We start from the raw sequence: 26,500 nt of genomic DNA on the forward strand, positions 1-26,500 counted from the left end.
TCTCATTGATCCTGTCAGTTCTCTTCCTCTTCTTTACCTTGTTGGTCTCGTCAGCTCTCTTTTGTCTCTCTTTCTTCCCTTTCTCTCTCGCTCGCTCTTGTTGGTCTAGTTGGCTCTCTCTTCCTCTTCTCTCTCTTGTTGGTCTCATCAGCTCTTTCTTCCCCTTTTCTTTTTCTCTCTCTGGGTCTTGTCAGCTCTCTCTTCCTTTTCTCTCTCTTGATTGTCTCATCATCTCTCTCTCTCTCTCGTTGGTCTTGTCGTCTCCTTCTTCCTCTTCTCTCTCTTGATGGTCTCATCGTCTCTCGTTGGTCTCGTCATCTCCTTCTTCCTCTTCTCTCTCTTGATTGTCTCTTCGTCTCTCTCTCCCTCGTTGGTCTCGTCGGCTACTTCTTCCTCTTCTCTCTCTTGATGGTCTCTTCGTCTCTCTCACCCTCGTTGGTCTCGTCGGCTCTTTCTTCCTCTCAGAGGGTGCTATGTGATGTATTTCATTAACCTGTGTGCAGATCAATAGACAGACGCTTTCCTGGCTTAGTTTTCGCAGTGACGACTTCTGAGTTATGGCTCATTTTGCCTCCATCCTCTGCATCAATTCAGACACAAATGGCCGACCTCCCTGGAGTTACTATTTATACAGAACAATTATAGGTGAAGTGTGAGCGGGGATGAGTGCTCCAAATAACCATTCCACCATGTAAATGAGAGAAAAATAGGAAATATTCATAAAATTAATGGTGAACTGAACGGTCACCAGGGAGGTCCGCAAATGTGCTATGTCCAGATATATGACCCTCTGAGCGTAGAATACAGAATCCCACCGAGACACAAATCTGCAGCCATATAGGAATCCAAAATGGCTGCTGCAATGGGATCTCTATGGTGACCAAGCCACTGAACAATGGGGTCACATGACTTCTACACCTAGGGTGGCGGGTAACTGCTGCTTTATAGGGGGCTCGCAAGTTTGTGGTGGGGGTGGGCACAAGGGTGATTTGGGCCAGCATGTGGGAGAATTTTTACTACATTCACACATGAACTAACACAACTTCCTAGGATCCACAATCACTTGTACAATGCAACACATGGGCCCTAAAACACCTTGGGGCCACACACCCTGTCCACTTCATAGGACTGTAAGTGATGAAGAAGCAGAAAATTCATTATTTATTACCCTGAAAGGCTTTTACTAGAAAGTGTGATATCTTTTGTCAGGCCCTGGCCGGGTGCCCGAGGAAAGCGGCCTTGGATAAAAAGTATGTAATGTGCGCCCACAGGATGGCACAGGATGTGATTGGCAGGAAGCAGAGGGTGCCTTTTGATGGTGCGATCTAACAAGTCGTTCCAGCTCCTGTCTGCTCAGGGTGATGGTTCCACATTACCTATTCAGACACGAGCAGCACGCTGCAGTCGCTGCTCTACCATTTGGCTCTGCTCGGGCTCAGTAGGGGCCACGCTACAGACGACAAAGCTGATGTAATAAAAAAAAATAAAAAAAAACAGACTTCTTGTCCCGGACACGCCGGCTGTGTGAATGAAGATTGGGCACGGCGACCTGGATGCTATTAGTGGAGGATATAGAGACGGGAGGCGAGTGATGTGCGGCCAGAGTGAGCGGCTTATGGGGATTCACAATCTGACAAGTGCAATATGGATCAGCAGGGCCCGGAATGAGCGGTGACATGTCAGAGCCTCAGCTCCCGCCCCCGGGGACCCCACTACATGGATGAACTTCAATGGAAGAGGAAACTTCAAAAACTCAGGGAAAAAAAGAATCACAATCACCAACAAGACCTGAAGACGGAAAACTACAGAACCGGAATCTGAATGAAGTCACTGTATCTTTGACCCCGTCCAATGACTGATCTGTATAGTAGAGAATTAAAGTGATATAACAGAGTTTCCTCCCAATCAGTAACAAGACAAGTATGAGATGTTCTAGAACAATCATATATCACGAGATAAGCAGCTGGACTTGTACCGGGGGTCCTGATGGTATAGCTCTACTCTGATAGAACTCTAGTGAGTCTACTGCAGCTGCATTGTCTGTTGGACTCTGAAACCCACCTCCTGGCTGCGCCTCTATTCCTCCCCATGCTTTGCATTGCAGCTCTGCTTCTTTAGCCTGGTTGTGGGTCTGACAAACCCCCATGTTTTACACTGCTGCCCTTCTTGTGTAAAAATGTGATGTAAGTGCATGGAGAGATGATTTCTATCACAACAAGGAGAGAAAAATCAAGAAAGGGGAGGGGCCTCAATGAGGGAGAGGGGCCTGGAGAGCGGGTGGGGAGGAAAGACAGAGAGGAGGGGCCTCAATCAGGGAGAGGGGCCTGGAAAGTGGGTGAGAATGATAAAGATGGCGGAGGAGCCTGGAGAGTGGGTGAGGATGATAAAGAGGAGAGAGAGGAGCCTAAACCAGGAGGAGGGGTATAGTGGGTGGAGATGATATAGATGAGGCGGCTGATGAGGTCTCAGCAATGTCACTTGTTGGTGAATATAATGAAGAGGTATGTAATGGATTTATGTACAAAATGACCAATGAAATCTAGCCAACCAAAATATGACGTTACTGTTTAAGCATGGAGATCCATTAGTGGGAAACCATTGCTGGAGATCCGCTGCTGGAGATTATCAGATGCCAGAGATCGATCACTGGAGCAGGTGATGTGGTGCTGGAGATCAGTCACTGTAGATCTGCTGCTTGAAATCTGATCTTGAAGATCTGTCAATAGAAATCCACTGCAGGAGATAATCTGACACTGGAGATCCGTCACTGGTGATCTAGGGCTGCTGATCCATCACATACTAGACATTTAGGAGTTATTCTCCCGTGTACAGGATGCTGAGCTCCTCGGTCATGTAAATACTGGATTGTGGCTGGGCGGATTACAGACCCCTGATGTGAAGGGTTAACATCCCCGTTTGATTAGCGCTGTATCCGAACAATGTTTTCATTATGCAGCGAAGCATTTTCTTTAGGTGCTGACATTTTGTGTCCAGCTCTCGGGGGACTTAGCAGAAAATAATACATTTGCCTTGTGCAGTAAATAAGCGTCGAACGCGTTGTTATCCGTACTTACCGCCGGACCTGGTCTAATGGCGCATTTACAGGTAAGGTTACTATTCAGTCTAATGCAGTGCCCTCTGTGCGGCGAGTCCATTTTCATTCATTACCACGGTCAAAAGCACTTAAGGCACTTTCAGAGTCTGTTGGCGAACAGCGGGGACAGCGCGGGAAGTGGGGCCAAATAACACTGAAGTTCATCACTGGGGAAACCTCCGCGTCCTCCTCAACAACCGGACGATCTCCGCCGTAAGAACCCTCCAAATATCAACCATCTCCGGAGAGAATGAAGCCTTAACTGTTTTCTTACCAGGAGCTTGAAGACAAAAATCAGGCCCTGAAGACGCCAGAGAGGCTAGAGCCAAATCAGGAGCCTTTGTGACCGTGATTGCCGCATCTATGCAGTGATATGTCTGCTTCCATATTACAGCAAAATTATGCAGATCTGCTGTGCTGGGCTCCTGAAAAGCTGAGTGACAAACTAGGTGGGTACGACTTCACGTAAAGGAGAACCTGCAGCATATAGTTGCACCTATTCTGTGCAAATGATCTATGGTGATTGCTATCAGTGGGAACCTAGGACAGTTGCCCTGGATCCTGTGACTAGCACATCTTTAGGACGCACATGAAGATGAAAGTCGATGATGTAAAGACCCACTGGCCCCTTGCCATGCTGCCTGTCTGGGGCCTGAGGCCTATGAGAAGCGGGGGAGCAGTGCAAGACCTCCGGACCCTTCCCACCATGACGTCGCATCATGCGTGCACGAGTACGGCAGAGCGGAGGAGAAGGGAATCCTGAAGAGGAAGTCAGTATGCACAGGGGGGGCACGCTATACTGGGGGAACCAATCTACATTCTGTGAGCATCCATATCCCTACTGGGGGAGGAATGGCTTCCTACTGGAGGGGGGGGGGGGTGCAGCTACCTATTGGAGGCATCTATTTACCTACTAAGATATCTAAGAGGGGCAGCCTTACTGGGATAAACCTATACTGGGGGGCACCTGGTTACTTACTGAGGAGAAGATTCCTGCTGGGAGAAGATATATAGCTACTGGAGGCACTTGGTTACCAATTGGGAGGCACCTATTTACCTAGTGGGGGACAGATATCTAAAGGGGCACCTACCAAGAAGGGTACAATTACCATTAAGGGAGCATTGGGTTGGGGAAAGCTGAAGTGTTGGAAAAGTATGGAGCCTAAGATGTTTGACAAATTCTGCAGATATAAGTTGTGGCTTGAAGAGGCATCATGACAGTTTGGTCCAAATGTGAAAAAAAGACAAAGGGAGACCACCAAAACCACCTGATACGCAGATATATTCACAGACACAAATTTCCGGCACATCAGCTGTGTGTGGCTGCTCCTCTTACAGCAGCGTCCAGCTTTCTTAGAATCAGAAAATCCTAAGAGGACGACTGTTCCAGAGTTCTCCAAATGATTAGTGAATAGGCCTCGTGTACCTGGATTCTATTTTTTGCCATTTTCATAGTGAATTTTTATAATTTTTTTCCTCATATTGATGAATGTGTTTATACATATTGTGAAACTTTGGCAGTTTTCATGTATTGTATGAGAAATCACAGCGTGAAACGATCCAAAAAAGAGAGAATTCATAAATCAAATCAGATTGTGAAAAAAAGTAAAAATCACTTTTAGAAAAATTAGGTAAAAAACAAGAAAATTACAGGAAAAATAAATGAATGAATAAATAAACAACATGAAACGCATTCCCCCCCAACCCCCCCATGAGTTGATCTCTCATCATTTTCCAGATCTCTGCTTACAGTCAGTGACTAGATGCTTATGTAGACTGGACTGGCTGACTCGAGGCTCGTTTATCGGTGATCTGTCAGTGCCGCGCTGCCGCGACCTCTGCTCTTCTCTGCTGTCGTCTCAGTGCTGAAGGGGTTTATGATACATGGAGATAGCGCTGCCAGATGACACTTCGTTCCAATGTTTAGTGCCAACTGTTCCATGAACTCGCCCTGGCATCTCCTCTGAGGGGAATCGCTGGTCGACCCTCACAATTAGACAGGAGATGAGCGGAGGGTTGGCAGCTACTTGGCACAGAAGAAGCTTTATGGAAGACGGATGCAACTGTCAGCGAGACGTCCGCAGGGCGGGGAGAGCGCGGCCCGGCAGTCTCACACATCCCACCTCTGTCTCTTTTGTTCTGCCTGTACAGTCACAAGCTCTCTTCTGGCACAGATTTACCCCAAGCCGCTCGCCAGTCACAGGGTAATGACGCCATTTTTATTTATTTATTGCTTCATTGTTTCCAAACCTTCTAAATATCATTTACCAGTTGTGGCAACCTTTCTGCTCCGCATCTACCGCACGAGGGAAAAAAGACGGGTTCAGATCTCAGAAATGTCAGGAGGAAATGTTATCGATCAGATTCATCAAAGAGACTCTTATCTCAGTGTCCTGATCATCTATTACAGGGAGGACGGGTTCAAAGGAGAAGAACGTCTGGTGTTACTGAGGGGACAACACAATGCCAGATCCACACACATCTAATGTAGCAGAGCTGAACCCATCACCTTACTGCTGAGCCTTGTAAGATCATTACTTCTCACTGGTACCTTGGACATATCCTACCCCTAAAATAAAACTTCATCTATAGGGTGATCTGAGGATGTAAGATACTCATTACTTGTAATGTACCCTCATTATGCCCAGAACTACCTGTGGCTGTCCAGCTGTTCCAAAACTACAATTCCCATCATTGCCTGACCAACCTGTTGCTCTCCAGCTGGTGATACCTACAAATCCCATCAGGCCCTTGGGCTGTTCGCGTATGCTTAGAATTTTAGTTTTGCAACAGCTGGAGTACTGCAGATTGTAGTTTACTGCTCTACGTCTTATGATGGAGGTTTATAGACTTGTCAAGACCCATTGATGCTGGATTAAAGGTGACTACCAGAATCACAGGTATTTGAGTCTCTGAGCCCCTGAGGAGCTTGTACTAGACAGAGACTGCAGCATTTATATAGGAAATACTGACTGAATACGACTCCCGCTGGACGCCAATAGAGTAGACCCCCCTCCAATGTCTCTTACAGGAGGGCACCGGGTGATCATAACCCTTGGTTTACATTACACTTCCAATGATCCTGACCCACGCTGTGAAGGTAGGCAGACTATGGGGTCCAGGCGGCTCCGGACACACATGTTGCAGGTTTAGTTCCTCATATCTCACTGGTGCCAGTGGATTGCCGGAGCTGGAGAGGAGAAGTTAATTCCCAGTAATGATGTCAATCTGTTCAGTGTGTGATAGATCCATTATTTATCGGCAAGCGGGCGGCTCTCAGTACTCGTCGGCGGATGCGTTGGGGAATTACAGTGCTGAGGCTTTATTATTAAACAGCTGCACATTATGCTGGGGCACCTCTCCGCCTCCGACTAACAGACGGCCCCGCTACACGAGCAGCACTTGACCATTTACTCTGCTGCAACTACCAGATTTCAGCAGCTGCGGCAAATTCTCCCCGGTACAAACCTGTCGACCTTCTCAATTGCTGATCCTCAAGTCGAGTTCTCATTAGCCGCTTTATTCTCGACACCTTTGGGACCTTCCTTGTTGCCTCCAATATGTGGGTTAAATATATTTGCTACTCATAAACATATTTTACTTTGCACCGGAACGTTGTGTCTCAAACCTTCTGAGCGACTGTAGTGCAAACCAACATGGAGATTTCTATGGCAAGGACTGCACTCGACTGTGCTGTGACAATAAAGAGAAACCCTGTGTCTTGGCTGAAGAACATATGACAGTGTGTCCATGTCTCCAGTAACCTGCCCCCTCTACAAGAACCATCAATGTCTACCACTGCCGCCCATGTCTCCAGTAACCTGCTCCCTCTACAAGAACCATCAATGTCTACCACTGCCGCCCATGTCTCCAGTAACCTGGTCCCTCTACAAGAACCATCAATGTCTACCACTGCCGTCCATGTCTCCAGTAACCTGCTCCCTCTACAAGAACCATCAATGTCTACCACTGCTGCCCATGTCTCCAGTAACCTGCTCCCTCTACAAGAACCATCAATGTCTACCACTGCCGCCCATGTCTATAACAACCTGCTCCCTCTACAAGAACCATCAATGTCTACCACTGCCGCCCATGTCTATAACAACCTGCTCCCTCTACAAGAACCATCAATGTCTACCACTGCCGCCCATGTCTATAACAACCTGCTCCCTCTACAAGAACCATCCATGTCTCCAGTAACCTGCTCCCTCTACAAGAACCATCAATGTCTACCACTGCCGCCCATGTCTATAACAACCTGCTCCCTCTACAAGAACCATCAATGTCTCCAGTAACCTGCTCCCTCTACAAGAACCATCAATGTCTACCACTGCCGCCCATGTCTCCAGTAACCTGCTCCCTCTACAAGAACCCTCAATGTCTACCACTGCCGTCCATGTCTCCAGTAACCTGCTCCCTCTACAAGAACCATCTATGTCTACCACTGCCGCCCATGTCTATAACAACCTGCTCCCTCTACAAGAACCATCCATGTCTCCAGTAACCTGCTCCCTCTACAAGAACCATCAATGTCTACCACTGCCGTCCATGTCTATAACAACCTGCTCCCTCTACAAGAACCGTCCATGTCTACAGTAACCTGCTCCCTCTACAAGAACCATCAATGTCTACCACTGCCGTCCATGTCTACAGTAACCTGCTCCCTCTACAAGAACCATCAATGTCTACCACTGCTGTCCATGTCTATAACAACCTGCTCCCTCTACAAGAACCGTCCATGTCGACAGTAACCTGCTCCATCTACAAGAACCGTCCATGTCTACATTAACCTGCTCCCTCTACAATAACCGTCCATGTCTACAGTAACCTGCTCCATCTACAAGAACCATCAATGTCTACCACTGCCGTCCATGTCTATAACAACCTGCTCCCTCTACAAGAACCGTCCATGTCTACAGTAACCTGCTCCATCTACAAGAACCGTCCATGTCTACAGTAACCTGCTCCATCTACAAGAACCATCAATGTCTACCACTGCCGTCCATGTCTATAACAACCTGCTCCCTCTACAAGAACCGTCCATGTCTACAGTAACCTGCTCCATCTACAAGAACCGTCCATGTCTACAGTAACCTGCTCCATCTACAAGAACCATCAATGTCTACCACTGCCGTCCATGTCTATAACAACCTGCTCCCTCTACAAGAACCGTCCATGTCTACAGTAACCTGCTCCATCTACAAGAACCGTCCATGTCTACAGTAACCTGCTCCATCTACAAGAACCGTCCATGTCTACAGTAACCTGCTCCATCTACAAGAACCATCAATGTCTACCACTGCCATCCATGTCTACCACTGCTATCCATATCTACAACAACCTGCTCCCTCTACAAGAACCATCAATGTCTACCACTGCTATCCATATCTACAACAACCTGCTCCCTCTACAAGAACTGTCCATGTCTACAGTAACCTGCTCCATCTACAAGAACCGTCCATGTCTACAGTAACCTGCTCCATCTACAACAACCATCAATGTCTACCACTGCCGTCCATGTCTATAACAACCTGCTCCCTCTACAAGAACTGTCCATGTCTACAGTAACCTGCTCCATCTACAAGAACCGTCCATGTCTACAGTAACCTGCTCCATCTACAAGAATCGTCCATGTCTACAGTAACCTGCTCCATCTACAATAACCTGCTCCATCTTCCACTACCATCTACTGTCATTGTCTATCTTGGTTGTCCATGTCTACCGCAGCCATTCCTAACTTTCACAATAGTCCATACCTTCCACTATCATTTATATCTACCATTACCCTCCTTGTCTACCACAACCTTCTCTAGCTACCACAATAGTCCATGTCTTCTACTGTCATCCACGTCTACTGATTTTGTCTATGTCCACCACAACAGGCCATGTTTATATCGTCCACGTCTACAATAACCATCTCCATTTGCCACTACCATTCATATCGAACACTACTGTCCAAGTCTACAATTATCTTCTCCACCAACCACCAGTCTGCAATTGCTCCTCCTTTCTAACATCGACCTTTATGTCCACCACAGATGTACATCTACCTCTCCCTAGTTCACCTAAAACAGCATACTGATGTCCATCTGATATACAACTATCTACCACCATTGTCTACCCACGTAACCAACTTGTCATTTGCCACCTTTCCAGCCATTACTGCCCAATACCTCTGTCATAGCCCCCCTCCCTTGTATACGGCGTCTTTATGATTTGACCACTCAGGTGTGTGATCCTGTATTCTGTTGTGAATCTCCCGGCTGTATTATGTGCTCTACAAAGAGTCCTCGCACCTCCGCAGACACACAGGGATGTTTCATGCCAGCCGTAGGGGACTCTAACAAAACCTAAGTGCCACATCTCTTCTGCCATAGAGAAGAAGAATTACTGTGGGTTCCCCACCAGGTTATTATCAGTCAGAGTCTATAAACCTTAGAATGCTTCTGTTTCATGTCATCCAGAAATTACTGTGAATTACGGGACATTGTGCAGCATCCGCACACTGAAGGACAATGAGAGTAATTGATCGTCGCCGTCCAATCAAGAGAATTGACTCGACGACAGAAGAAACCTGAAGAGCACTTAACAGAACGGAGGGACGAGAATGCCAACATGATGTGACAAACGACGCAACGCGACAATCCTGGCCCTCTACTGTGAACTTAAAAGCTACAGTGACAGCCGGCATCTGGTCACTATCATTGTTAGAACTTTAATAAGAAGGGGATTTTTTTTTCGTATTTCAGTAACAAAAAATTGCTTTAAGCACAAAATACTATTCAGGCAGGATGGCGCGCCTCCAGTGCCAAGCAGCGATGCCAACATCCAACATACTAATCCAGCTGTTGTTATCTGATCTGCAGCTCGTAATGAAGCGTCTGTCAAGGGTTAACTGTGTTTGTTATAGTACAGCTGCTCTGAGGCTCTATAGATCGGCAACGCACTTCAAGCCATTGGCGTAGCACACAAGGACGGAGAAAGTTACAAAATAAAAAAAATTTAAATCAGAAAAAAATCATCTTAATTCTATGGAGTGGAGTGTGTGCCCAGATCCACCGGACCCCAGCCATGGAAAGTCAAGTCATGCCAATGAAACCGATATCATACATCATGGACTCCTAACAGACATTGCTATAGTAACATGCCAAGAATGCCTTCCCAGCTATTGCCAATGAAGCCCTTCATGGCCTCTCCATAACCAGGAACAAGAAGCGGCACTCACCCTCCTGTTCTGTCCTGGTCATCTCTTCGAGTTTCTTTTGTTTCAATGTGTCCACCACATCCGCCAGGCTTCCTTTGCGTCGTTCTGGAGTCCCAAAGTTAACACTGCTCATAAGATCGCTGCGGTCGCGAGCCCCTTCGTCAGGCTTGTGTGGTGAGGTAGATGTCGTTCGGAAGGAATAGAGGGAACGTAATTTATTGCTGTCCGGGTCCTGTGGAAAAAGAAACATCACCATTAGTAGAGAACTGAAGAACATGACAAATAAGATGATAATGAACAAGTCAAAAGGAGAACATCACAGAAGAGCAACAACTGACCCTCAGCTCCGCGGGGGCGGGACTAAACAGTGCAGCAGCTTCTACCTTCTGTATCAGAGAACTTCTCTACCTTCCTCTAGTGACACAGCAAGCAGAGGATGTGGCCATACTTGTAATGAAGACAATGATCATTCTTCTCCTCCATTAAGGAAACTTTATAAGGCGTCATAATCGTTATCATTGTAATCATCAACATTACACTTATTGTCATAATATAATCATCATCCTCTTCACTATTATCATAGCCTTCATCATCATCATTTTGGTCATGCTCACTATCACCATCACGGTCATCATCTGTTATCATCTCCTCTATTACTCACATCATCATCAGTTTCTTACATATCATCACATGACTGTTCATCAAGTACAATACCATTGTCATCATCCTCATGATCTATCATCATCATTTTGGTCATGCTCACTATCATCATCATTCTGGTCAGGCTCACTATCATCATCATTTTGGTCATGCTCACTATCATCATCATTTTGGTCATGCTCACTATCATCATCATTTTGGTCATGCTCACTATCATCATCATTTTGGTCACGCTCACTATCATCATCATTTTGGTCACGCTCACTATCATCATCATTCTGGTCACGCTCACTATCATCATCATTCTGGTCAGGCTCACTATCATCATCATTTTGGTCATGCTCACTATCATCATCATTTTGGTCATGCTCACTATCATCATCATTTTGGTCACGCTAACCATCATCATCATTTTGGTCACGCTCACTATCATCATCATTTTGGTCATGCTCACTATCATCATCATTTTGGTCATGCTCACTATCATCATCATTTTGGTCATGCTCACTATCATCATCATTTTGGTCACGCTCACTATCATCATCATTTTGGTCACGCTCACTATCATCATCATTCTGGTCACGCTCACTATCATCATCATTCTGGTCAGGCTCACTATCATCATCATTTTGGTCATGCTCACTATCATCATCATTTTGGTCACGCTCACTATCATCATCATTTTGGTCACGCTAACCATCATTATCATTTTGGTCATGCTCACCATCATCATCATTTTGGTCACGCTCACTATCATCATCATTTTGGTCATGCTCACTATCATCATCATTTTGGTCACGCTCACTATCATCATCATTTTGGTCACGCTCACTATCATCATCATTTTGGTCATGCTCACTATCATCATCATTTTGGTCATGCTCACTATCATCATCATTCTGGTCAGTCTCACTATCATCATCATTTTGGTCACGCTCACTATCATCATCATTTTGGTCATGCTCACTATCATCATCATTTTGGTCATGCTCACTATCATCATCATTTTGGTCACGCTCACTATCATCATCATTTTGGTCATGCTCACGATCGCCATCATGGTCATCATCTAATATCATTATCATCATCTTCACTCACAATCATCAACAATCATATTGTTCTCATCATGCTCAATGACATCATCATCCCCCTCATGGCTGTCATCACTGGGCACATTTATGAAAGATTAACCCCCGCAGGCTCAGCCGTGCACCAGACCCCTCTCCATGACTCTCTCAGACACTCGTAGGGGACAGTTGTCAAAGTTGTAAAAATATGGAGACTTTCACATGGAGGATCACATGACGGCTCCGGTGCCAACATCGCTATAGATCCACACCGATGAGTTCCAGGATTTGGGGGCTCTACCAACCCCCGAGCACAATCCCCCCCCCCCCATTCCGTCTCCTTTCTGTGGCTGTTTTGCTGTGGCAAGTGTTTTTTATGAGGACCCCAGAGGATGTTTGAGTGTTTGATGTAGAACACTATGCAAATCAGCCAACTTTGATCACTTACATACACTATCAATTAAAAAGGCAGAAGGAAAAAAAGAGCAAATTAAAAGCGTCTTTTCCTGCTAATAGTCGTCTCTCTCCAAGAAATCCGCCGCTTCTATTAGGGATGATAATGAGGGCTGCGGAGTCCAACCGGCTGAATATTAAGTGCCGCCTTTTTATTAAGGCTTTTATCCCAAAATATAAATGTTTGAATAGCGGCGCTGGATGCAGGGGCGAATCCTGTTTATTCTACCGCCACCACCGTCCACTGAAGACCAGGGAATCGCCGGAGAACACGAGAAAGGAGATGGGAGGTGACACCACGCAAAAGTTATGAATCCAATGGGCTGAACAAATCCGATCAACCGGAGTAATGTACACTAATACAGAATATACTAATCAGTGATGTCATACAGGAGGCGGGGCTGTGATCACATGTCATTATATTATATCAGTGATGTCATCTAGGGGGCGGGGCTGTGATCACATGTCATTACATTACTATTATATTATATCAGTGATGTCATACAGGAGGTGGGGCTGTGATCACGTCATTACATTACTATTATATCAGTGATGTCATACAGGGGGCGGGGCTGTGATCACATGTCATTACATTACTATTATATTATATCAGTGATGTCATACAGGGGGCGGGGCTGTGATCACATGTCATTACATTACTATTATATTATATCAGTGATGTCATACAGGGGCGGGGCTGTGATCACGTCATTACATTACTATTATATTATATCAGTGATGTCATACAGGGGGCGGGGCTGTGATCACGTCATCATATTATATCAGTGATGTCATACAGGGGGCGGGGCTGTGATCACATGTCATTATATAACTATTATATTATATCAGTGATGTCATACAGGGGGCGGGGCTGTGATCACAGGTCATTATATTACTATTATATTATATCAGTGATGTCATACAGGGGGCGGGGCTGTGATCACATGTCATTATATTACTATATTATATTATATCAGTGATGTCATACAGGGGGTGGGGCTGTGATCACATGTCATTATTTTACTATATTATATTATATCAGTGATGTCCTACAGGGGGCGGGGCTGTGATCACATGTCATTATATTACTATTATATCATATCAGTGATGTCATACAGGGGGCGGGGCTGTGATCACATGTCATTATATTACTATATTATATTATATCAGTGATGTCCTACAGGGGGCGGGGCTGTGATCACGTCATTACATTACTCTATTATATCAGTGATGTCATACAGGGGGAGGTGCTGTGATCACATCACATTACTATTATATTATATCAGTGATGTCATACAGGAGGCGGGGCTGTGATCACATGTCATTATATTACTATTATATTATATCAGTGATGTCATACAGGGGCGGGGCTGTGATCACATGTCATTATATTACTATTACATTATATCAGTGATGTCATACAGTGGGCGGGGCTGTGATCACATGTTCTTATATCACTATTATATCAATGATGTCATACAGGGGGCGGGGCTGTGATCACATGTCATTATATTACTATTATATTATATCAATGATGTCATACAGGGGGCGGGGCTGTGATCACATGTTCTTATATTACTATTATATTATATCAGTGAAGTCATACAGGGGGAGGGGCTGTGATCACATGTCATTATATTACTATTATATCAATTATGTCATACAGGGGGCGAGGCTGTGATCACATGACATTACTATTATATTATATCAATGATGTCATACAGGGGGCGAGGCTGTGATCACATGTTCTTATATTACTATTATATTATATCAGTGATGTCATACAGGGGGAGGGGCTGTGATCACATGTCATTATATTACTATTATATTATATCAATTATGTCATACAGGGGGCGAGGCTGTGATCACATGACATTACTATTATATTAGTGATGTCATACAGGGGGCGGGGCTGTGACCACATGTCATTATATTACCATTAAATTAGTGATGTCATACAGGGGGCGGGGCTGTGATCACATGTCATTATATTACCATTAAATTAGTGATGTCATACAGGGGGCGGGGCTGTGATCACATGTCATTATATTACTATTATATTATATCAGTGATATCATACAGGGGGCGGGGCTGTGATCACATGTCATTATATTACTATTATATCAGCGATGTCATACAGGGGGTGGGGCTGTGATCACATGTAAATATATTACTATTATATCAGTGATGTCATACAGGGGCAGGGCTCTGATCACATGTCATTATATTACTATTATATTATATCAGTGATGTCATACAGGGGGCGGGGCTGTGATCACGTCATTATATTACTATTATATCAGTGATGTCATACAGGGGGCAGGGCTGTGATCACGTCATTATATTACTATTATATCAGTGATGTCATACAGGAGGCGGGGCAGTGATCACATGTCATTATATTGCTATCAGTGATGTCATACAGGGGGCGGGGCTGTGATCACGTCATTATATTACTATTGTATCAGTGATATACAGGAGGCGGGGCAGTGATCACATGTCATTATATTACTATTATATCAGTGATGTCATATAGGGGGCGGGGCTGTGATCACGTCATCGTATTACTATTATTTCAGTGATGTCATACAGGGGGTGGGCTGTGATCACATGTCATTATATTACTATTATATTATATCAGTGATGTCACACAGGGGGAGGGACTGTGATCACATGTCATTATATTACTATTATATTATATAAGTGATGTCATACAGGGGGCGGGGCTGTGATCACATGTCATTATATTACTATTATATTATATCAGTGATGTCATACAGGGGGCGGGGCTGTGATCACATGTTCTTATATTACTATTATATTATATCAGTGATGTCATACAGGGGGAGGGGCTGTGATCACATGTCATTATATTACTATTATATTATATCAATTATGTCATACAGGGGGCGAGGCTGTGATCCCATGACATTACTATTATATTATATCAGTGATGTCATACAGGGGGCGGGGCTGTGATCACATGTCATTATATTACCATTAAATTAGTGATGTCATACAGGGGGCGGGGCTGTGATCACATGTCATTATATTACTATTATATTATATCAGTGATATCATACAGGGGGCGGGGCTGTGATCACATGTCATTATATTACTATTATATCAGCGATGTAATACAGGGGGTGGGGCTGTGATCACATGTAAATATATTACTATTATATCAGTGATGTCATACAGGGGCAGGGCTCTGATCACATGTCATTATATTACTATTATATTATATCAGTGATGTCATACAGGGGGCGGGGCTGTGATCACGTCATTATATTACTATTATATCAGTGATGTCATACAGGGGGCGGGGCTGTGATCACGTCATTATATTACTATTATATCAGTGATGTCATACAGGAGGCGGGGCAGTGATCACATGTCATTATATTGCTATCAGTGATGTCATACAGGGGGCGGGGCTGTGATCACGTCATTATATTACTATTGTATCAGTGATATACAGGAGGCGGGGCAGTGATCACATGTCATTATATTACTATTATATCAGTGATGTCATACAGGGGGCGGGGCTGTGATCACGTCATTGTATTACTATTATATCAGTGATGTCATACAGGGGGTGGGCTGTGATCACATGTCATTATATTACTATTATATTATATCAGTGATGTCACACAGGGGGCGGGACTGTGATCACATGTCATTATATTACTATTATATTATATCAGTGATGTCATACAGGAGGCGGGGCTGTGATCACGTCATTATATTACTATTATATCAGCGATGTCATACAGGGGGTGGGGCTGTGATCACATGTAAATATATTACTATTATATTATATCAGTGATGTCATACAGGGGGCGGGGCTGTGATCACATGTCATTATATTACTATTATATTATATCAGTGATGTCATACAGGAGGCGGGGCTGTGATCACATGTCATTATATTACTATTATATCAGTGATGTCATACAGGAGGCGGGGCAGTGATCACATGTCATATTACTATTATATCAGTGATGTAATACAGGGGGCGGGGCTGTGATCACGTCATTGTATTACTATTATATCAGTGATGTCATACAGGGGGTGGGGCAGTGATCACATGTCATTATATTACTATTATATTATCAGTGATGTCATACAGGGGGCGGGGCAGTGATCACATGTCATTATATTACTATTATATTATATAAGTGATGTCATACAGGGGGGCGGGGCTGTGATCACATGTCATTATATAACTATTATATTATATCAGTGATGTCACACAGGGGGCAGGACTGTGATCACATGTCATATTACTATTATTTTATATAACTGATGTCATACAGGGGGCAGGGCAGTGATCACATGTCATTATATTACTATTATATTATATAAGTGATGTCATACAGGGGGCGGGGCTGTGATCACATGACATTAGATTACTATTATATCAGTGATGTCATACAAGGGGTGGGGCTGTGATCACATGTCATTACATTACTATTATATTATATCAGTGATGTTATACAGGGGACGGGGCTGTGATCACATGTCATTATATTACTATTATATTATATCAATGATGTCCTCAGTGATCACGTGTCATTATATTACAATATCAGTGATGTCATACAGGGGTGGGGCTGTGATCACATGTCATTATATTACTATTATATTATATCAGTGATGTCATACAGGGGGCGGAGCTGTGATCACATGTCATTATATTACTATTATATTATATCAGTGATGTCATACAGGGGGCGGGGCTGTGATCACATGTCATTATATTACTATTATATTATATCAGTGATGTCATACAGGAGGCGGGGCTGTGATCACATGTCATTATATTACTATTATATCAGTGATGTCATACAGGGGACGGGGCAGTGATTACATGTCATTATATTATATCAGTGATGTCATACAGGGGGCGGGGCTGTGATCACATGTCATTATATTACTATTATATTATATCAGTGATGTCAGACAGGGGGCGGGGCTGTGATCACGTCATTATATTACCATTATATTATATCAATGATGTCATACAGGGGACGGGGCAGTGATCACATGTCATTATATTACTATTAAATCAGTGATGTTATGCAGGGGCGGGGCTGTAACCTGTCAGTCATGTGACACAACTCAGGACACATATCCATTATTTCCTATCCTTCTATTAGTGATATGACCCACAGACCATCTGGGTTATTAATGTCTTATTATAGACACCCCCCTCAGCGCTCAATATTCTCCACACACCTACACGCCACGTGTCCGGCACGAGCATAAGGGGTTAATCACAAGAGAATTGACGGTTTTGTTTTTCTTTGACCGTTTGAATAAACAAGAAAGTAGAAGACGACGCGGAGAAGAACCTGGCGCCGACCCAAAGACTATTATCTGTGAGAACAGGAACGGCAGTGACTCTATAGAAACTATCAGCGCCGTCCTCGTCTGCTTTACCCCGTGACATGACAAAGTGTAGGGTGTAAGGTGACATGATGGCCTGTGGGGGGAGACACCAAGCACCAGGGGGATACAATGTGGCCATCGAGGGAGGAAGACGCAACAGGGTCCGAGCCAAACCTTTAAAATATTGTGTGATTATCATTTCCTCCATCTCTGCTTGCTGTCCATGAATAAGACATTCTTATTTTGTATCCAGCCCTGACCCAGTCCGGCTCACACAGCTGATCGTTTGTTACAGTAGCAGCACGAATCTCAAGTTATGATGCACTTTTACAACTTCTTACAATGTTGCTGAACTTTTCATGATACTACACTAAAGCTTTGTTTACATCACACTAAATAGGGGCCCCCCAGAAAGATGTCTATAGAGCCCACCAGCTACAAAGTGAGGGCCCCCCATAGAGATATCTATAGTGCCCTCAACTACAAAGTGAGGTCCCCACATAAAGATATTGATAGCACCCCCAGCTAAAAAGTGAAGGCCCTGCAGAGACATGCATAGAACCCCCACCTAAATAGGGGCCCCAGAGTCCTGGATGCTGCCTGGTCTACTCACCCCCTTTATGGTCCTGAAGGGTTAATGCGCCGCTGGGACGTCGATTCGTGATAAGAGCGCAGCACGGCCCGGATTCCAGATGTAACAAATTGTGGGATCTGTCAAATAAAGCGCGGCCGGTCCGGAGTAATTCAGGAGCAGCTGTTATTTCCTATTTGGTAAATCCCTTATTCCTCCGTATTCGCGCACAGCTGGAGGGGCGGCTCGCACTTTAAACTAAATATTTTGGCTGCGAAATGTCAGCGATTCAGGGAGTCCCCTGTGGGACAAGACGAGGCCGATCGGGGGGAGCGGTGAGCCCAGCGCCTACAGGTCACATACAATAGGTTGTACCAGAGCGGCTCAGAACATTCAGGAACGGCAAGAGATGCCCGCGGCCTCGTCTACCCGCCGGACGCTATAAAAGTGAGACGTGAGACATGAACTGCATGCGTCCACAACACGTCACATTGTAAGAGCGAGGGGTCATCCGGTACCAGGACACACCGCAGCTGTCACCGTGATCTCTATATACACGCGCTGCCGCAACTCTCGCCAGTTATACGTTTACCACACCCTGCAGCAATCATCTGGACGCTCATTTATAAACAAGGAAAGATTTGCGTAGTTCAAACATGGCGGACACCTGTCAGATAACACCGCCCCCCTCAACTATGATCACGTGACGCGGAGGACATGTTGGGAGCGTGCTGTTCTGGTGGCGGTCCCGGCGGCGGACATTATTAATCAGCGCTCTTGTCGACGTCTCATCCTCATTACTCTCTATTCACATTAATGCTGCCTGGCAAAATATGGATCCAGAATTCAGCGTCATCCAGTATTGTTACAGCGAGCGGCGAATACACTGCGCAGAGCGGAGACGAGTCACATGACAGTCACTCTCCATGACAACGCACATGAGAAGTGACACAGTGCCGCAACACAACGGAGGCGCCGCTTCTCCATGTCCATCTGCACAAGGTCCGTATGACCTAGAATCAAATCCAACAGAGCAAAGAGATTCTGAAGAAACCTCCAAAAACTACTGTGCAGTCACTGTGTGCAGTCTCTTCCCCCTGTGCAGTCACTGTGTGCAGTCTCTTCCCCCTGTGCAGTCACTGTGTGCAGTCTCTTCCTCCTGTGCAGTCACTGTGTGCAGTCTCTTCCTCCTGTGCAGTCACTGTGTGCAGTCTCTTCCTCCTGTGCAGTCACTGTGTGCAGTCTCTTCCTCCTGTGCAGTCACTGTGTGCAGTCTCTTCCCCCTGTGCAGTCACTGTGTGCAGTCTCTTCCCCCTGTGCAGTCACTGTGTGCAGTCTCTTCCTCCTGTGCAGTCACTGTGTGCAGTCTCTTCCTCCTGTGCAGTCACTGTGTGCAGCCACTTCCTCCTGTGCAGTCACTGTGTGCAGCCACTTCCTCCTGTGCAGTCACTGTGCAGCCACTTCCTCCTGTGCAGTCACTGTGTGCAGCCTCTTCCTCCTGTGCAGTCACTGTGTGCAGCCTCTTCCTCCTGTGCAGTCACTGTGTGCAGTCTCTTCCTCCTGTGCAGTCACTGTGTGCAGCCACTTCCTCCTGTGCAGTCACTGTGTGCAGCCTCTTCCTCCTGTGCAGTCACTGTGTGCAGCCTCTTCCTCCTGTGCAGTCACTGTGTGCAGCCTCTTCCTCCTGTGCAGTCACTGTGTGCAGCCTCTTCCTCCTGTGCAGTCACTGTGTGCAGTCTCTTCCTCCTGTGCAGTCACTGTGTGCAGTCTCTTCCTCCTGTGCAGTCACTGTGTGCAGTCTCTTCCTCCTGTGCAGTCACTGTGTGCAGTCTCTCCCTCCTGTGCAGTCACTGTGTGCAGTCTCTTCCTCCTTCCTATCTATCTAATATCAATCTCATAGCTATCTATCTCATATCTATCTCATATCTATTAATCTCATATCTATCTCATATCTATCTATGTCATATCTATCTGTCTCATATCTATCTGTCTCATATCTATCTGTCTCATATCTATCTGTCTCATATCTATCTGTCTCATATCTATCTGTCTCATATCTATCTGTCTCATATCTATCTATCTCATATCTATCTTTTAATTCATCTCATATCTATCTGTCAATCTATCTCATATCTATCTACCTCATATCTATCTACCCCATATCTATCTACCCCATATCTATCTACCCCATATCTATCTACCCCATATCTATCTACCCCATATCTATCTATCCCATATCTATCCCATATCTATCTATCCCATATCTATCCCATATCTATCTATCCCATATCTATCTACCCCATATCTATCTACCTCATATCTATCTACCTCATATCTATCTCATATCTATCTACCTCACATCTATCTATCTACCTCACATCTATCTATCTACCTCACATCTATCTATCTACCTCACATCTATCTATCTATCTCATATCTATCTATCTATCAATCTAATATCTATATATCAATCTCATATCTATCTATTAATCTATCTCATATCTATCTATCTCATATCTATCTCATATATAACAATCTATCTCATATATAACAATCTATCTCATATCTATCTACCTCATATCTATCTCATATCTATCTATCTATCAATCTAATATCTATCAATCTCATATCTATCTATCTATCAATCTCATATCTATCTATTAATCTATTTCATATCTATCTATCTATCTCATATATAACAATCTACCTCATATCTATCTATCTCATATCTATCTATCTCATATCTATCTATCTCATATCTATCCATCTCATATCTATCTATCTCATATCTATCTATCTCATATCTATCCATCTCATATCTATCTACCTCATATCTATCTACCTCATATCTATCTCATATCTATCTATCTATTTATCTCTCTCATATATTTCTATCTCGGATCCTGAAGCGATCACATAACAGATTTGCTGACACTGACAGGTGACGGGCGTCCTGCGTTGCGTTCTCTGCTGGGTGTGAGGCTCGTGTATTATGTCAGACATGATGTGAGGCCGAGACCTGAGTATTTAACATTCTGTCCCCGGTGAGCAGCGGCAGCGGCGCAGTGATTGAATGACGGGCAGGGGGAGGCCGCGTTCGCCTTCCATTAATCAAGCCTCCATCTTGTCATCAATCATGTCTGTCTGAGAAACTATGATTAATATCAAAGCTCCGGTGAAGATGAACTCATCGTATGACCTCACTATACAGAACGTGAATGCTAAACAAGACGGAGCTATAGTGATCCAAGTGACAGCACCGAGCGAGACCGGGAATAGCAGAGACGACACTGCGGACTGATCTCAATAAACTGATATCACTTATCCTGCAGGAGAACCCCGGAACGGTCATGAGAGACTCCTGATGCAGTGCCCAGAATAACCTCCAGACATGGGGGCACTGTTCACTGTACAGAGTTAGTTATAGTACAGTGCGTCCACTCCAGGGAGCGTCACCTCATCTCTGCACTTTACTCTGAGCGTCACCTCATCTCTGCACTTTATTCTGAGCGTCACCTCATCTGTGCACTTTACTCTGAGCGTCACCTCATCTCTGCACTTTACTCTGAGCGTCACCTCATCTCTGCACTTTACTCTGAGCGTCACCTCATCTCTGCACTTTACTCTGAGCGTCACCTCATCTCTGCACCTTACTCTGAGCGTCACCTCATCTCTGCACTTTATTCTGAGCGTCACCTCATCTCTGCACTTTATTCTGAGCGTCACCTCATCTCTGCACTTTACACTGAGCGTCACCTCATCTCTGCACTTTATTCTGAGCGTCACCTCATCTCTGCACTTTACTCTGAGCGTCACCTCATCTCTGCACTTTATTCTGAGCGTCACCTCATCTCTGCACCTTACTCTGAGCGTCACCTCATCTCTGCACTTTATTCTGAGCGTCACCTCATCTCTGCACTTTATTCTGAGCGTCACCTCATCTCTGCACCTTACTCTGAGCGTCACCTCATCTCTGCACTTTACTCTGAGCGTCACCTCATCTCTGCACTTTATTCTGAGCGTCACCTCATCTCTGCACTTTATTCTGAGCGTCACCTCATCTCTGCACTTTATTCTGAGCGTCACCTCATCTCTGCACCTTACTCTGAGCGTCACCTCATCTCTGCACTTTATTCTGAGCGTCACCTCATCTCTGCACTTTACTCTGAGCGTCACCTCATCTCTGCACTTTATTCTGAGCGTCACCTCATCTCTGCACTTTATTCTGAGCGTCACCTCATCTCTGCACTTTACTCTGAGCGTCACCTCATCTCTGCACCTCATCTCTGCACTTTATTCTGAGCGTCACCTCATCTCTGCACTTTACACTGAGCGTCACCTCATCTCTGCACTTTATTCTGAGCGTCACCTCATCTCTGCACTTTATTCTGAGCGTCACCTCATCTCTGCACTTTACTCTGAGCATCACCTCATCTCTGCACCTTACGCTGAGCGTCACCTCATCTCTGCACCTTACGCTGAGCGTCACCTCATCTCTGCACTTTACTCTGAGCGTCACCTCATCTCTGCACCTTACTCTGAGCGTCACCTCATCTCTGCACTTTACTCTGAGCGTCACCTCATCTCTGCACTTTATTCTGAGCGTCACCTCATCTCTGCACTTTACTCTGAGCGTCACCTCATCTCTGCACTTTACTCTGAGCGTCACCTCATCTCTGCACTTTACTCTGAGCGTCACCTCATCTCTGCACTTTACTCTGAGCGTCACCTCATCTCTGCACTTTACTCTGAGCGTCACCTCATCTCTGCACCTTACGCTGAGCGTCACCTCATCTCTGCACTTTATTCTGAGCGTCACCTCATCTCTGCACTTTACACTGAGCGTCACCTCATCTCTCCACTTTATTCTGAGCGTCACCTCATCTCTGCACTTTATTCTGAGCGTCACCTCATCTCTGCACTTTACTCTGAGCATCACCTCATCTCTGCACCTTACGCTGAGCGTCACCTCATCTCTGCACCTTACGCTGAGCGTCACCTCATCTCTGCACTTCACTCTGAGCGTCACCTCATCTCTGCACCTTACTCTGAGCGTCACCTCATCTCTGCACTTTATTCTGAGCGTCACCTCATCTCTGCACTTTATTCAGAGCGTCACCTCATCTCTGCACCTTACTCTGAGCGTCACCTCATCTCTGCACTTTATTCAGAGCGTCACCTCATCTCTGCACCTTACTCTGAGCGTCACCTCATCTCTGCACTTTATTCTGAGCGTCACCTCATCTCTGCACTTTACTCTGAGCGTCACCTCATCTCTGCACCTTACGCTGAGCGTCACCTCATCTCTGCACTTTACTCTAAGCGTCACCTCATCTCTGCACTTTACTCTGAGCGTCACCTCATCTCTGCACTTTATTCTGAGCGTCACCTCATCTCTGCACTTTACTCTGAGCGTCACCTCATCTCTGCACTTTACTCTGAGCGTCACCTCATCTCTGCACTTTACTCTGAGCGTCACCTCATCTCTGCACTTTACTCTAAGCGTCACCTCATCTCTGCACTTTACTCTGAGCGTCACCTCATCTCTGCACTTTACTCTGAGCGTCACCTCATCTCTGCACTTTACTCTGAGCATCACCTCATCTCTGCACTTTATTCTGAGCGTCACCTCATCTCTGCACTTTACTCTGAGCGTCACCTCATCTCTGCACTTTACTCTAAGCGTCACCTCATCTCTGCACTTTACTCTGAGCGTCACCTCATCTCTGCACCTTACTCTGAGCGTCACCTCTTTCATTTTTCATAGGCTCTTTCAAAAGTGAAAGAAGCAATCTGATTGGTTGCTATGGGCAACTCAGCAACTTTCTCTGGACATGTTTTGATAAATCTCCCCAATGTGTATATAGACATTGTGTATACACAGAGGACCGATACATTGTTATAGTGCAGCACACACAGACTAGAGCAGACACCAAGGCCCAGGGGTGGGCCGCACTGAACATGGACCCCGGGGGCTATCAGATAAGACACTTCGCGTACAGGTAGCACTCACCATTCTTTGCTGGGAGGACATCATGTTGTCCCAGTCAGTGTCCGCCTGCATGTTGTTGACAAGTGAGGTCAGTTCCTCGGGGTGAGGTTTGCTGTGTAGGAGACTGTGGAGGGGCAGGAGGCCACCAAGGTGCTGCTCATCCAAATCCTCTTTATCCCGTGAAGATAGGTCCCCTCCGGATAACTCCTCCTCTCCATCAGCCTTACAGGTGAATGGAGAGGTGGCGGGTTTGGACGACATCCTTCTGTAAGAAATGAAGAAAAAGAAGAATTACATCTTCTGACAACTAACATATATATATATATATCATGTCTCAGGGGTAGTCAAGGCCCTGCCCCCTGTATGACATCACTGATATAAAAGAAATATAACATGTGATCACAGCCCCGCCCCCTGTGTGACATCACTGATATAATATAATAGTAATATAATGACATGTGATCACAGCCCCGCCCCCTGTGTGACATCACTGATATAATATAATAGTAATATAATGACATGTGATCACAGCCCCGCCCCGTGTGACATCACTGATAGAATATAATAGTAATATAATGACATGTGATCACAGCCCCGCCCCCTGTATGACATCACTGATATAATATAATAGTAATATAATGACATGTGATCACAGCCCCGCCCCCTGTATGACATCACTGATATAATATAATAGTAATATAATGACATGTGATCACAGCCCCGCCCCCTGTATGACATCACTGATATAATAGTAATATAATGACATATGATGACAGCCCCGCCCCCTGTATGACATCACTGATATGATAGTAATATAATGTCATGTGATCACAGCCCCGCCCCCTGTATGACATCACTGATAGTAATATAATGACATGTGATCACAACTCTGCCCCCTGTATGACACCACTGATATAATAGTAATATAATGACATGTGATCACAGCTCCGCCCCCTGTATGACATCACTGATATAATTTAATCAGGGCCTGCGTTAGGGCGGGGCCAATCAGGCAATTGCCTAGGGCCCCCAGGGGGCCCCCTGCCGACTGCTCAGCATAGGCCTGATCAAGCCCGGAGGGGGATCCGCCGCCACCACTGAGCAGCCCGCAGGGGGCCCCCATCACATTTCAGGACACAAGGATGTCCCTGTTACCTTTCTGCGGCGGCCCCCCTTTAACTTTAAAAACGCAGGGGCCGCCAGGAGTTATTGCATGCAGGGACGTCACTGACGTCCCGTGCATGCGCCCATAGCAACGGAGGAGCGAAGCTGTGTGGAATGGTAAGTCACCAGCACGTCCTCTTCGGTGCTCCGACCACCGGTCCTCCAGTCTCGGGACCTACTGCTATGGTCTATAGGCCATAGCAGTAGATCGTGACCCCGGACCGGTGGTATTAACACTGAAGCGGGGCAGTACACAGACATGTATATGGCTGAAGGCTGTATGTCTGTGGGGGAACTGTACGTCACCCAATGTGGGGGAACTGTACACGTCACCCAATGTGTGGGGAACTGTACGTCACCCAATATGGGGGAACTGTACTGCACCCAATGTGGGGGAACTGTACTGCACCCAATGTGGGGGAACTGTACTGCACCCAATGTGGGGGGAACTGTACTGCACCTACTGTGGGGGGAACTGTACTGCACCTAATGTGGGGGGAACTGTACTGCACCTAATGTGGGGGGAACTGTACTGCACCTAACGTGGGGGGGAACTGTACTGCACCTAATGTGGGGGGAACTGTACTGCACCTAACGTGGGGGGGAACTGTACTGCACCTAATGTGGGGGGAACTATACTGCCAACCTAATGTGGGGGGAACTATACAGCCAACCTAATGTGGGGGGGAAACTATACAGCCAACCTAATGTGGGGGGGAAACTATACAGCCAACCTAATGTGGGGGGAACTGTACAGCCAACCAAATGTGGGGGGACTATACAAAAATATAAAATTGTACTATTCTGATCCCTATAACTCTTTTATTTTTCTGTATATGGGGATGTATGAGGGTCATTTTTTGGATTTTTAGTTTCTATCGGGACTATTTTTGTTTTAATG

General features: G+C 45.4%; 1 protein-coding gene across 1 annotated transcript in view; it reads right to left on the reverse strand.

Annotated features, from left to right (window-relative positions):
* The window catches only part of LOC130331910 (transcription factor Sox-6-like), a gene marked incomplete in the record, with an annotated part of 403,713 nt that overhangs the window by 203,684 nt on the left and 173,529 nt on the right, over window positions 1–26,500 (reverse strand). Inside the window, 2 exon segments of the mRNA XM_056553725.1 lie at window positions 10,320–10,530; window positions 24,457–24,700. Coding sequence (XP_056409700.1) covers window positions 10,320–10,530; window positions 24,457–24,700 — 455 coding nt within the window.

This window comes from Hyla sarda, unplaced genomic scaffold (genome assembly GCF_029499605.1).
Source record: "Hyla sarda isolate aHylSar1 unplaced genomic scaffold, aHylSar1.hap1 scaffold_36, whole genome shotgun sequence".
NCBI lineage: Eukaryota > Metazoa > Chordata > Amphibia > Anura > Hylidae > Hyla > Hyla sarda.